A 14,606-nucleotide genomic window follows, 5' to 3' on the forward strand; every position below is an offset into this window, starting at 1 on the left:
AAATTGTAAATGAAATAGGATCTAAATAATTATTGTAAATTACAATAAATGTATAATTAATATTTTATATATAATATGTGTGCATAGTTTGCACTGAGATAACAATTAAACAGCTGCAAATTATCAAGAAGACAATACTCATACGGCCAAGGGTATTTTAGCATTGCTTTATTTGTAATTATACCATGGTCAGTGAGAATTCCATGTCTAAATGGCATGCATTATTTTCGTGTATACACACACATAGTTCGGCGAGTTAAGTCACTGTTCTAATCACTCCGCTCTGGTCGTCACCATAGCAATGCACAAATCAGTTGGCGCAGATCAGCTGTGTTTTGACAGGTGAATGACAGAAACGTGATAACATGGATTTCCAAGTGAATTTTAATATTTTTGGCCAAAATAAAATGTTTGAGGAATGGAAAGAAGAGGAGAGCAAACAAGAACAACAGCAAAAGCAACGGCGTAAAGATTTAACATCCAACGAACTGGACAAGATTGAAGACAGGAAAGAAGAAGAGAATGGTTCTATCCTTGCAGGCTGCCGGAGCGCTCCGCATCAAAACAGCGAGCGTAGTTTCTGGACCTGTTACCAGAGTTGGCCGCAGCTCCACACAGCAGAGAGGGGGGCTGTGTGAGTGGCCTGCTGCGGTGCGAGCCCGCAGACTCGGTAAGTGCATCAGAGACAAAATATCTTGAGACTGGTATAAAATAGTCCCAAATACTTACACAATTTTATCAAGTTCTGTTAACTTAAATAAATATTTGTGTGTTAGCTCACTGTGTGGGACCATGGTATAAGCGGATTAAACAAGTCGAAGCCGTGCATTATACGGTTTGAATGCACTTCGCGGACGCTTTGCATCGTGGTGTTTTAGACTCCGCGTCATGCATTCAAACCGTATAATGCACGGCTTCTCGTTGTTTAATCCATTCCTTACTTAATATATATCAAGTTGTAGAGATTTACTTTCAGTTAGAGTTTATGGAAGATAACTTTAATTTTTTTTTTCTTTTTGAAATGGCACAAACAAATTAAAATGTGTGAAATACCAAGTGTTCCAATACTTTCGGAGGGCACTGTATATCTGCCTTATATTCCTATCTATTTCAATCATGTCTGAATTTCCCAATTCTTTTTCCCCAGCCTTTTTCTCCTTATAATTTCCTGTACATATTTATTCCACCAATAAGTCTCCTTGCCTTTATCCTCTCTTCAAATGTCTCACCCAGTACCTTTCTAGCTGTCTTCCTCACCACATCTGTAGTAATTGCCCAGAATCACTTCACTTCTATCTAGTACCCGTCTCACCTCCTCCTTGAATTTCATTTGACAGTCTTCATCCTTCAGTTTCCACCATCTGTTCCTTGGTTCAGCTCTCACTGTGTTCTTCTTCACCCATAAAGTAATCCTGCAAACTACCATCCCATTCTGTACAGCTTCACTCTCCCCTGCCACCACCTTAGTCTACTATTTCTCTTATGCCACATTCACACCAGGCATGACCAGACGCCACAAATTTGCGTTGGTCACGTGGCGACGGATGTGCCACCATCGCCCGGTGTGTCGCTCTGCTTTCGCTGCGAAAATTCGCCCCAGTGCATCATCAAATAGGAGGAGCTTCCATTCCGCTCGCCGGCTCCGGTTGTCCGTCAAGTTAACATGACGGACCTTGATCACATGGAGCGAGTTGTTGTGGAAAGCTGACAAACCTCATGAGACGTTCCCAATTTGGGGAGTATCATTATTTGCTGCTGGAGCTGCATGTGGATGACGGCTGCTTTCAGCGGTCCTTCCGCCTCTGCAGGACCCAGTTTGAGGACCTCCTGTCCCGTTCACGCGCACACATGTAAACAATAAAAAAAAAAACTCTGCTGCTTGCTGTGGGTCTGCTCCTCGCTCTTCCCCAAAAAACTATCATAATTGTGTTTAGAAACCAGTCACCATTTGTCTTATTATACATCTGTGTAGTCTTCACGGATTATTCGCTCATGCGCGCACGTAACAACAACAAAAAAAAAACTCCGCTGCCCCTGCTGTAGGGCTGCCGCTCGCTCTTCCCTCAAACTCTGTCATAATTGTGAAATAAAGGACAAAAGGGACATAAGTCCTGCTCACAGGCTGGCTACCAGAGACAGGGCATGTTCTCATCCCACTCAGTCAAACTCGAGACATCTCCACGTCACTACATATTCAGTCCCTGATTGGTCATCGCAGCGCGACAAGATGAAAAAGTTTAGATTTTTCAGCTTGGGGTGGAGGGCGACACGACGTGACGCGATACAATATCGCGCCACAGATGCGCCAATCGCTCAAAATCGCTTCACTCGCGTCGCTTCATTTGCGTCCATCGCATCGTGCTGAGTGGCTTGGCGCCACAACGTATCCTTCCATGGGATTACATGGCAACCTGTCGCTGCTGTCGCTCACGTTGCGCCGGTGTGAACGCGGCATTAGGTTGCATTCCCTACATAGGTTGTAGTCTACCTCTGTGCCCCTTCCTCTGCTCTTATACATCACCCTGTGCTCCTCCTTCTTGAAATAAATATTCTTGACCGCCATTTGCATTCTTTTTGCAAAATCTACTACCATTTTCCCATCCACATTCCCCTCCTTGATACCATGTTTACCCATTACTTCATCACATCTGTTGCCTTCATCAACTGCATGGTTTGCGGCAAAGTGGCTTAGTGGTTAACACTAGTGCCTCACAGCAAGAAGGTCGTGGGATCGCTTCCTGCCCTTTCTGTGTGGAGTTTGCATGTTCTCCCCGTGTTTGTGTGGGTTTCTTCCGGGCACTCCGGTTTCCCCTCATAATCAATCAATCAATCAATTTTATTTATATAGTGCCAAATCACAACAAACAGTTGCCCCAAGGCGCTTTATATTGTAAGGCAAGGCCATACAATAATTACGTAAAAACCCCAACGGTCAAAACGACCCCCTGTGAGCAAGCACTTGGCGACAGTGGGAAGGAAAAACTCCCTTTTAACAGGAAGAAACCTCCAGCAGAACCAGGCTCAGGGAGGGGCAGTCTTCTGCTGGGACTGGTTGGGGCTGAGGGAGAGAACCAGGAAAAAGACATGCTGTGGAGGGGAGCAGAGATCAATCACTAATGATTAAATGCACAGTGGTGCATACAGAGCAAAAAGAGAAAGAAACACTCAGTGCATCATGGGAACCCCACAGCAGTCTAAGTCTATAGCAGCATAACTAAGGGATGGTTCAGGGTCACCTGATCCAGCCCTAACTATAAACTTTAGCAAAAAGGAAAGTTTTAAGCCTAATCTTAAAAGTAGAGAGGGTGTCTGTCTCCCTGATTTGAATTGGGAGCTGGTTCCACAGGAGAGGAGCCTGAAAGCTGAAGGCTCTGCCTCCCATTCTACTCTTACAAACCCTAGGAACTACAAGTAAGCCTGCAGTCTGAGAGCGAAGCGCTCTATTGGGGTGATATGGTACTATGAGGTCCCTAAGATAAGATGGGACCTGATTATTCAAAACCTTATAAGTAAGAAGAAGAATTTTAAATTCTATTCTAGAATTAACAGGAAGCCAATGAAGAGAGGCCAATATGGGTGAGATATGCTCTCTCCTTCTAGTCCCCGTCAGTACTCTAGCTGCAGCATTTTGAATTAACTGAAGGCTTTTCAGGGAACCTTTAGGACAACCTGATAATAATGAATTACAATAGTCCAGCCTAGAGGAAATAAATGCATGAATTAGTTTTTCAGCATCACTCTGAGACAAGACCTTTCTAATTTTAGAGATATTGCGTAAATGCAAAAAAGCAGTCCTACATATTTGTTTAATATGCGCATTGAATGACATATCCTGATCAAAAATGACTCCAAGATTTCTCACAGTATTACTAGAGGTCAGGGTAATGCCATCCAGAGTAAGGATCTGGTTAGACACCATGTTTCTAAGATTTGTGGGGCCAAGTACAATAACTTCAGTTTTATCTGAGTTTAAAAGCAGGAAATTAGAGGTCATCCATGTCTTTATGTCTGTAAGACAATCCTGCAGTTTAGCTAATTGGTGTGTGTGCTCTGGCTTCATGGATAGATAAAGCTGGGTATCATCTGCGTAACAATGAAAATTTAAGCAATGCCGTCTAATAATACTGCCTAAGGGAAGCATGTATAAAGTGAATAAAATTGGTCCTAGCACAGAACCAATCAAAAACATGCTTATTTATGGTCTGCTCCTTTCTCTGCCCCTGACCAAGGCAGTGTTTCTACATCTGGAGTTGGTCCCCAGGTGCCGGACTGTGGCCGCCCACTGCTTGTGCTATCCTAATTGTGTAATTAGGATGGGTTAAATGCAGAGGACAGATCTTGTTGTATGTATGTACTATGAAAATATCACCACTCTTTCATTGTTGTGTGCACTCTCTGCCACCTCATTTAACTCACTCCAGAAATCTTCTTTCTCCAGCTCACAACCTGTTTGTAGATCATATGCACTGATGATATTCATCATCACCTCTTAAATTTCCAACGTCACACTCCTCAACCTGTCAGACACTCGCTTAACCTCCAACACACTCTTAATATAGTCTTCTTTTAGAATGACCCCAACACCATTTCTCCGCCCATCCACACCATTATACAATAACTTGAAACCACCTCTGATGCTTCTGGTCTTACTTCCCTTCTACTCAGTCTTTTTGTACATGCAGTATATCTCCCATTGTCCTCTCCATCATATCAGCCAACTCTCTCCCTTTTCCAGTCATACGAGGTCTGTGAGAAAAGTATCCGACCTTATTATTTTTTTAAAAAACCATATGGATTTGAATCACGTGTAATTACATCAGCCAAGCTTGAACCCTCGTGGGCATGCGAGAGTTTTCACGCCTGTTGGTGACGTCATTCGCCTGTGAGCACGCCTTGTGGAAGGAGTAGTCCAGCCCCCTCGTCGGAATTCCTTTGTCTGAGAAGTTGCTGAGAGTCTGGAGCTGTGCTTGATCAAATTTTTTTCAAAAACTGTGAGGCACATCCGAGTGGACACCATTCGAGAAATTCAGCTGGTTTTCAGTGAAAATTTTAACGGCTGATGAGAGATTTTGGATTGTTTCTATCGCTGTAAGGACTTCCCATGGAGCGGAACGTCGCGCAGCGCTCAGAGGCGACGTCGTCATCCTGTTTCAAGCTGAAAACCTCCAAATTTAAGCCTCTGTTGACCCAGGACGTCGTGAGAGAACAGAGAACTTTCAGAAGAGGTCGAAATCAGCAGTTTATCCGGACATTCCACTGTTAAAGGAGATTTTTTTTTTATGAAAGACGTACAGACGCATTGGCGCGTCGGCTCGCAGCCGGCTCGGCGCGCCTGCCACAGGAAAAACACCTCCGTGTTGATAACCATTTGTAAAATCCAGGCGGCTTTTGGTGGCTTTCAGTTGAGTGAGTAGCTGAGAAATTGTTTAACAGCAGGGCATGTTCCAACTTGTCCTTAAGTCTTCCAACGGAGGCGTGCTCACAGGCGAATGACGTCACCGACAGGCGTGAAAAAACTCACGCATGCGCACGAGGGTTCAAGCTTGGCTGATGTAATCACACGTGATTCAAATCCATATAGTTTTTAAAAAAAATAAAACTGTCAGTTTCTTTTCTAATAGACCTCGTACTGCCAACATTCAAAGTCGGGACTCTCACTTCTGCACTTCCAGCTTCGTCCAACAGTTAGCCAATAGCAGACTGTAGTCTCCGTGATAGCGTGGGATTTGACCACTTATGGGGATCTCCATTTAATATATACACATTATATACACACTTCACATGGATGTACGGTTTTGTTTTTGGCTGCAGTCACCAAAGCAGTCGCAAAAAGTTTTGTTTGTTTTTTTTCCCCCCCAGTTCCCGGCGGAGGAGGTGGGAGACGTCATGTCGTTAAGTGTTAGCCTACACAGCTAACCAGAGTAGCTCCGTTCTCTCGCCTGCAAAACCGCCTCAACACGTTTGTGCTCCGGATCATAAATAAACCGCAGCACGTCTACTTTCCCACAGCATCGTCACTTTTTCTTTGCGTTTTCACTTTACGTGTAATTTGCCCAAAGCCCCAATGAAAATGCTGTGGTTTGTACCCTAGAAGTAGTGAAATTACGTCATATGCGTCATATTTTACCCCTTTAGCGCCCACCCCAAATGAGACTGTGCTGCTCTATTTCCGTCGGTACCCCGTTGAACAATAGCACTTGGGCCTCGACAGATCCAGTATGGAAATTAGATTGGTAATCTGCATGTTTAGTTTGGCAAATTGTACACTGGATGGCCTTCCTGATGCTACCCTGTTCATTTAGCTGGGGTGGGACTGGCACTCGAAATGCACTGGCTCAGTGGCTGATGTTTTTTTTTGAAGGGGGGGGGGGGGGGGTCACACAAATGCTGGTTACTTTTTTATGTCTTGTGCGAAGAAGTCAGGTATACACTTTTGCTGTTTGGAGCAGAGGCTTTGGGGTGGACAGTGAATGGTGCTCAGCCAAACAGGATGTGAACTCTAACAGGTGTGTCCAACCCTGTACCTGAAGAGCACCTGTCTTGAATGATTCCAGGGCTACTTGCTCAACTCGCCTCTGATTGTTTAACTCTGGTGTTGGCTTGCTCTTGTTTGTTTTAAGCACACCTGACTGAATAATTAGTAGAGAGTGTAATGTGGAGAATTTGAAAACATACCGGGCAGTTGCTCTCCATGTACAGGGTTGAACAGACCTGGCCTAAGTTTCTGCAGCACATTTATGTGAAATTTACTCTGTCATAATTATTATTAGAAAAACAGGTGACCTCCACGAAAATTTTGAAGTGCAAACAGCATCTTAAAGCATCTTTACTGGATCAATATGTTCTCTGTTTTATTTTGTTTCTTTGTCTGTTTTATTCATTCTTTGGAGTATAAATTTTCCATTGTGACAGTGGGACATTTCAGACTTAGGGACTTTGAATAAGAAGCCTTCATGTAAACTTGTTATATTTACTTTCCAGATAGCAGCTTGCTGTTGAGCCCGTCTGTAGGTGGGGAGCATACGTGTTGATGACGCGTTTGGATGTGTAGAGATCCTGTTTGAGGATCAGCAGAATACACTCAGGAGCTGAAAGTCCATTAGATTAAACAAGAGTATATCAAATTACCAGTCAGTACCTGAACTATGTTTCCACATAAGGTTCAGATTGGTTCATTTACACATTATATTCTCAAAATGAGGCAAATTATCATAACTTGCACAAACTGATCTTGGACTGCAAAAAAGGAATTGTTGAACCAACTTAAAAAGATTTACTTTGTGGCACTAGATAAATAAGGTTGATTCAAATTAAAGATTACAGTATATTATGCTATCTTGTTAACTTAATTTGCACAAATGTAATTAATTTGTTACCAATTGCAGCAGTTCCTTTAGGTTTTCTCTTTTTCCCCACTTTGCAGGGTTGAGAGGCTGAATTTTAGCTTCCTAAAAAAATTGGGACACCTCAAGAGAGATAGGAATTCAGACCAACATTGATGACATGTTGCAGCATGTCTGTAGTGTTATGGATGCGGTGAGGCATGGTGCCTGCACATTAGGGTGGCCATTATTTGGTGATTTTTGAAATGTTTTGCTCTCACCCCTCTAAATGAACCACCTTAATGAAAAACTCAAGTATACCAAATATATTTTCAATTTGAGTTTATTTAGGGTGTGCTCAACACAACTGAAAATAAATATACTGCCCGCATAAGACATTGTTGACTTTCATATATAATAAATGTGCTCAATACAACTGAAAGTAAATATACTGCCCGCATAAGACATTGTAGACTTTCATATATAATAAATGTGCTCAACACAACTGAAAATAAATATACTGCCCGCATAAGACATTGTAGACTTTAATACATACACACAAAATGCTGTTAAACATGGCAAAAACCAGTGCAATAATATACAGGAGATAATAAGTTTTGTCTTGCTCTCTCCAGCAGAAGAGCTAGAGGTGGCGTCCTCTAAGATGCCACTTATGCCAACTAGATCAGCTTTGTGTCACTGTTTCTCATTCCACCTATGTTTCCTTTGTTTTGCAACTTGCTGCTTTGCCAGCTTTATGTCTACTCCTATCGTACTTCTGTGCCTGCCTTACTCACACTGTACTTCCAGATATTTCTGTCTTCCTCAATGGTGATCATCTTTAGTGCATCTTGGTGGGCAATATCAAAAAGATAATTAAATGTCTCTTTGAACTGTTCTTTTGTCTTTTGCATTTAATTTTCTCACCCCTTGTTTTGTTCAAAGCCTCCCATTTTCCGAAAAGATCTTCTAGAGCATTGGTATCCAAAGTATTCCAGAAAGGGCCAAGAGGGTACAGGTTTTCTTTGCCGCAGGTGATTTTACTTCTGTAAGTGGCTGCAAAGAAAACCTGCACCCTCTTGGCCCTTTCTGGAATACTTTGGACACCACTGCTCTAGAGCCTTTAACTGCATGCTGGAAGGGTCGAACGGGAATCCGGTCCCTTTCCCAAAAGTGTTGTACCTCCTTCACAGTCAGCACTGCTGCATTGTTTCTTAGTGCCCTTTTGCCCCATTCTGTACAAATACACTCTGAGTACATCACCAATAGACGGCAGCTTGCACCCTTGTCAGGCAGTTCTTTCTTCCTAACAAGTATACTTCCTCTTGCTTGTTTAAAGTGGCCATAGTCATTAGTAAATCATAAATGGAAGAAACTACAACACCCATCACCGACTAAACCTTGATGTAACTGAAAAATAGAAAACTGGAAAACATAAGTGGATTGAGCATACCCTAAATTACTCTGTATTAGGATACAGTTTCAGATATATTATTTTCTACCAATAGTGAAACAAATAAGAGGGTGAGGGGTCAACATTTCTCATAACAAATTTTTAGCATCATATACGGGCCACCCTACTGCACTTGCTCTTTGATTTGACTTTGTGTTGGTGGGTATATAGAGATTTGCCCATATTGTGCACAATATACATATTCTAGCATTATGGTTTAGTGGTAACAAGTGATGCCTTCATAGTATAATTAGGACATTTGTCTATCGGGCTTTTACTCTCTTATGTTACAGCAACTTTTTTTTGATTGTGATATATCTTTTTTTTTTTAAACAGATATCCTTATATGCTACCATTAGTTTGTGTTGCTCATTAGCTGTAGAGCAGTGTTGCAGAATGTGTTACCTCCACTAAGAAGGTTGTGTGTTTGATGGTTTGTTGGCAGATTACTTAAGAACCAATGAACAGGTTCTCCCAAACGTTTATACAGAGATACAGATTCATATTCTTTATTTTCATTGTAACAGGTACAGCGAAAGGTAAGGTGCAAGCCTTTCAGTGCAAATATAAACCTGAGAAAACCACATGCAGACTTGAAAGACCTAGGGAAGAAAAGAACATAAACATAAAATTGAACAGAATGAAAAAGGTATGTCCAGAGCGCAAACGAAAAAAATATAAGTATGTAGTAGCAAAAAGAGAGTCCAAATAAAAAAGACAAAAGTATGTACAAAACTGTGGATATTTCAGTGGCAGTGGATGTTGCACATCAACAAATATTTCACTCATTTCAAGTGCGGCATGTGACCTGGCTATTTAGTTCCAGTGACATTCAAAGCTACAACAGCACTTGAGTAGAAACGGTTTTTCAGTCTATTTGTACTTGCTTTAATGGCCCTGTACCATCTGTCTGATGGCAGTAGCTCGTACAGAGAGTAGCCAGGGTGGGATGAGTCTTTCAGGATGGTGTTGTCCTGAGACAGTAAGAGCCAAGGAAGTCCCCTAGTGTGGGTAGACGACACCCAATGATCAATGCCATTTTGGTAACCCTCTGGAGCGCTTTCCTGTTTGCCACCGTGTAGCTGGCAAACCATGTACAGAGACAGTATGTGAGGATGCTCACCATGGTAGAGCGGTAAAAAGACACGAGCAATCTCTATTTTATGTTATTTTTCCCGAGGATTCTTAGAAAGTGGAGTTTTTGCTGTGTCTTCTTTACCAAATGTGTGGTGTTCCTGTCCCAGGTCAGTTTCTCATGTATGTGGACTCCCAGGAAACAGAAGTACCTAACCCTTTCCACACAGGTCCTGCCAGTGATAATGGGCTGAATGTCTATTTTATTTCTCCTGAAGTCTATGATTAGCTCCTTGGTTTTAGATGTGTTTAGGAGCACATTATTTTCTCTCCACCACATTGTCAGTTGTTCCACCTTATCTTGGTAGGCGGATTCATCTCCTCCAGTGATGCAGCCTACCACTTTATTGTAAAAATACCGTAAATAAGACTGTCTGCAGTAAATGCTATGACAGTTTGTTCTTTAAAGAGTTTTAGATTAAGTCTTTTAGGCCTTGGCAGAGGTACTTTCTGCAACAAACACCCTTCAGGTGTGTATTGCACTGCTGGCTTCACTGTTTTTGTGTCTGTGTGTGCTTGTTTCCTCCTGGTAGGTGTATATATCTCTGGTTCCCATCATTGGCGGAGTCCTGCTGGCCACAGTGACTGAGCTTTCCTTTGATGTTTCAGGCCTCATCAGTGCCCTGGCTGCCACGCTTTGCTTCTCTCTGCAAAACATCTACTCCAAAAAGGTAAAACCAGTCACAATACCGACATGTCTGTGCTCTGAGGAAGGCAACACACTTGACAACAAAGAAAATTACATTGGTGTAATTTTATAATACATAAATTTTATAATACATTATTAATAATGTTGCCACAGTCACTTTGAAAAATGACTTTTCTAGTTAAGCCCCTTTCCCAGCGGGGCCAACATAGAATTGCGTATTGCGGCGTACCGTCTATACTGAGTTAAGCAGCTCTACATCCACTTTAAGCAGCTCTGCACAGAGGTTTTGCTCCCCTACACAGCAGTATGCTGAGGGCTACACGAGGAGGATGCAAGAAATGAAACATGTTTAATTTTGTTTCTACGTGGAACACTGGACGCAGAAAGTACATAGTTTTTAAGCAAGTCTACACAACACACTGTAATTGTTTTGTAAATCTACACAACAGTGCGCTACTGTATGCCAAGCCTCCGCAATTCTACACGCCAGAGCGAAAGATCCTTTTATCAGTACGTACCTGGATTGATATACAGTGGCTTGCAAAAGTATTCATCCCCTTGGCATTTCACGCATTTTAATTTGTTTATGGCATTTCAAATACAAAAAGTAAATCAGGATTCTCAATATAAACATTTCTAAAAATATTTTCCTTAGACTCAAACTGAAATTAAATTTCTACAACTTGATATAAATTAATTAAAAATATAAAAGCCAAGATGATGGTTTGCATAAATAATCAGCCCCTTTGGTATAATACCTGTAAATGATTAGTTTAATTGCCATATTTCTTCAGACAAGTCAGGGGATGGATACATGAACATTTCCAAGTCACTGAATATGTCTTGAACTTTACATCACTCATCACCACCCGGGGTGGTGATGAGGATTTTAGCAGGCTGTTATCGTTTAATAGGTGGCTGGCACAATTTTGTACAAAACACGATTTTAGTTTTGTCGATAATTGGCCTTCATTCTGTGGCCGATGTGACTTACTGACTAGGCTTTCACCCTACTAGAGAGGGAGCTGCCATGATGAAGTGGTGTAGAGGAGGGTTTTCTTTCACCAAAACATCAAATCTAGGCTTGCATCTCAGATGTACCTTCTGGCAAATTGTAGCTGAAGTTTCACGTCGTCTTTTTATGGCAAATTGTAGCTGAAGTTTCACGTCTTCTTTTTAATAAAGTCCTCCTCCACACCACTTCATCATGAAGCTGTATAACTGGGGATACAAAATGCAAAACATGCACTATGCACAATTTCTCCAATCACAGCAAGAGAAGCCTGTAACTTCTTCCAGGTTGCCTGGGTGTCTTGGTGGCTTTCCTCAGTCCTCTCCTTCTTGCACAGTCACTCAGTTTTTGAGAACTCTCTACTCCACACAGACTTACCATAGAGTGCCATACTGTTTGTATTTCTTCATAACGGATGGAAATAAAGTTCAAGACATATTCAATGACTTGGAAATGTTTGTGTATCCATCCCCTGACTTGTCTGAAGAAAAATGGCAATAAAACTGATTATTTACAGGTATTATACCAAAGGGGTTGATTACTTATGTAACCCATCATCTTGGCTTTTATGTTTTTACTTAATTTATATCAACTTGTAGAGATTTACTGTCAGTTCAAGTTGAAGGAAGATAATTTTTGAAATTTTTATATTGAGAAGCCTGATTTACTTTTTGTATCTGAAATGCCATAAATGAATTAAAATGCGTGAAATATCAAGGGGCTGAATACTTTTGCAAGCCACTGTATTTTATTCATCCCGCTGGACTTTGCTGGCAGTGAAGCTTCAAAACCATGGAAGAAGAAGAGGCGAGCCAAGCTTGCACATTCAGAGGACATGTCCACTGTCCACTCCTCACAGACTGATCGCCAGCAGGAGGACATGTCCACGGTCCCCTGTTCACTTTTCATGGCGGGACGTGTGCGGCCGCCAAAATCAGCTCTACTTTGCTTCACTTTGCTTGTTTTTCACCTCCTCCAGTCTGTCAATGGACTGTTTGGACTGCCAAACAGTCCATTAACTCTTGCTCATGGACCGATCGCCAACGGGAGGACATGCCCACATCCAGGTTAACTCCTCACGGACCGATCTCCAGCAGGAGGACATGTCCAGCGTTCACTTCTCACAGCGGGTCACACATGCGGCCACCAGAAGCAGCTCTGCTTTGCGTCACTTTGTTTCATTTTTCGCCTCCTCCAGTCTGTCACGATTGTGGTGCGTTAATAAAGTCCACTAACTCCTGCTCACGGACCAGTCATCAGCGGGAGAACATATCCACATCCAGCTTAACTGTCCATCTCCACTTCTCATGCACGCAATGTGTGTGCGGTTGCCAGCGACCGCGCACGTGCCATGGCACGTGCGCACAAAAGGACTGTCTCATGCATAATTAACCGGCTCAGACATTGTTCAGAAGGAAATGCAATAACACTGGTTTTCCTGCTTTACTTAGGGACATGTCACAGCTCTGTGGATCAAACTTGTTCTCACACGACTGTCTGCTGCTGCTGCTGGCTTAAAAAGCTTTTAACACCTTCATGCTCAAGTAAATTGCTACAAGGTTTTCAAGTGCCACTCAGAAAACAGTGATTTCCACTGCTTCTCTCTGCACTCTCTCTCCCTCTCCCCCTGCGTGCAACGCGAGTCCGTCCAAGTAACATTTTGAGAACAGAGTGCACGTCAACAGAGACAGAAAATAGCAGCGATGGCTACATATGTGGCAGTAATGCAACTGTAAGCAAGATTAGGACTCTCTCTTTCTCTCTCTTTTATGCCCAAACAAGAAGTGTGATGTTTAAGTATGTGAGTTTAAATGTCAATATTTTCTTTTTGGGGGAGGGGGGGGCACACAATGGACTCTGAACTTTGTGATGCGATGTTACGAGCCGTGACGAGACGGGAGTGTGTCCCGCTGTATGTCGCAAAACGTGAGTGCCGTTTGCTTTTCATGAACCATTTTGAGAACGGAGTGCACGTCCACAGAGGCTGAAAATAGCAGTGATGGCTACATACGTGGCAGTAATGCAACTGTAAGCAAGACTACGAATGCAAACACACGCAATCACACACCAGCCTACACAAGGACTACGCCAAATATGTGCAATTTTCCAGCGTACTGTACACGCATCACAATGTCACTGTATGCCACCCCGGTTTGAAAGGGGCTTTACTTCATACAGTTACTTCATTAGCAGCTTTATGCAGTTACTTTATTAGCAGCTGCTGACAACTTGTAACTAATAATTAATGTAACTAGTAATCTAACTTGGTTACTCTTAAGATTGAGTAATCAGCAATGTAACTAATAGCTACTTTTCTGAGTACTCAAGCTTAAAAATAACCAAGTTAGATTACTAGTTACTTTATCAGTTGCATTCATCCAAAAAGTTGTCCACAGCTGCTAATTAACTGTATAAAGTAACTAATAAAGTAACTTTTCAAAGTTACTGTGGCAACATTGCTTATTAATGTATAATTTGGTGGAGTTTTATTGAACAATTTGTGTGGTTTATTTATTTTGCAAACTATTGCAGCTGTCATTGGAAAAATGAAGCCTCATGTTCTTGTGCATGCAAATCTTACCCATTTTATCTGCTTGCTCAAGGACAGTTGGCATGACTGAGTTAAACCCAGGTTTACACAGTTAGCCCAACTCCTTATCCCACTGAGCTACCTGCTCCTTAGAAGTCATGTCAGAATGATTATTGTGGGACCCTGAACAACATCCATCCATCCTTTTTCTACACCTACTTACCACATTTCCTTCATTAAACATCCAGGCATTTATTTTTTTCAAGACGTGCTCAGGCCCAGCACCTAAACGAGGGACGCCTTTATTCAAGGCAAAATGCTGCTTGCTGCCTGCACTGTAATATGGTGTTAGGTTTCACATATATCCCTGGGTGTGGTGAACCAAAGACAACCACTTTAGATCAGAGCCCTCTGATCTAAAGTGGCGACGTAAAATTTTGTGGAATTGGAAACTAGTGTTGGCAGAGGTTGGTGCTCCATTATTACACAGCAGGGTTGGTGGCTAA

The 14,606-nt window shown here is 42.2% G+C and overlaps 1 protein-coding gene across 1 annotated transcript in view; it reads left to right on the top strand.

Moving 5' to 3' along the window:
* Window positions 1-14,606, top strand: part of slc35e1 (solute carrier family 35 member E1) — a 56,619-nt gene that overhangs the window by 19,632 nt on the left and 22,381 nt on the right. The window contains exon 3 of the mRNA XM_034180059.1: window positions 10,443-10,580. Within this exon, the coding sequence (XP_034035950.1) occupies window positions 10,443-10,580 (138 nt within the window). The remainder of the gene's footprint in view (window positions 1-10,442; window positions 10,581-14,606) is intronic.

Source organism: Thalassophryne amazonica, chromosome 10 (genome assembly GCF_902500255.1).
Source record: "Thalassophryne amazonica chromosome 10, fThaAma1.1, whole genome shotgun sequence".
In the NCBI taxonomy this organism is placed as follows: domain Eukaryota; kingdom Metazoa; phylum Chordata; class Actinopteri; order Batrachoidiformes; family Batrachoididae; genus Thalassophryne; species Thalassophryne amazonica.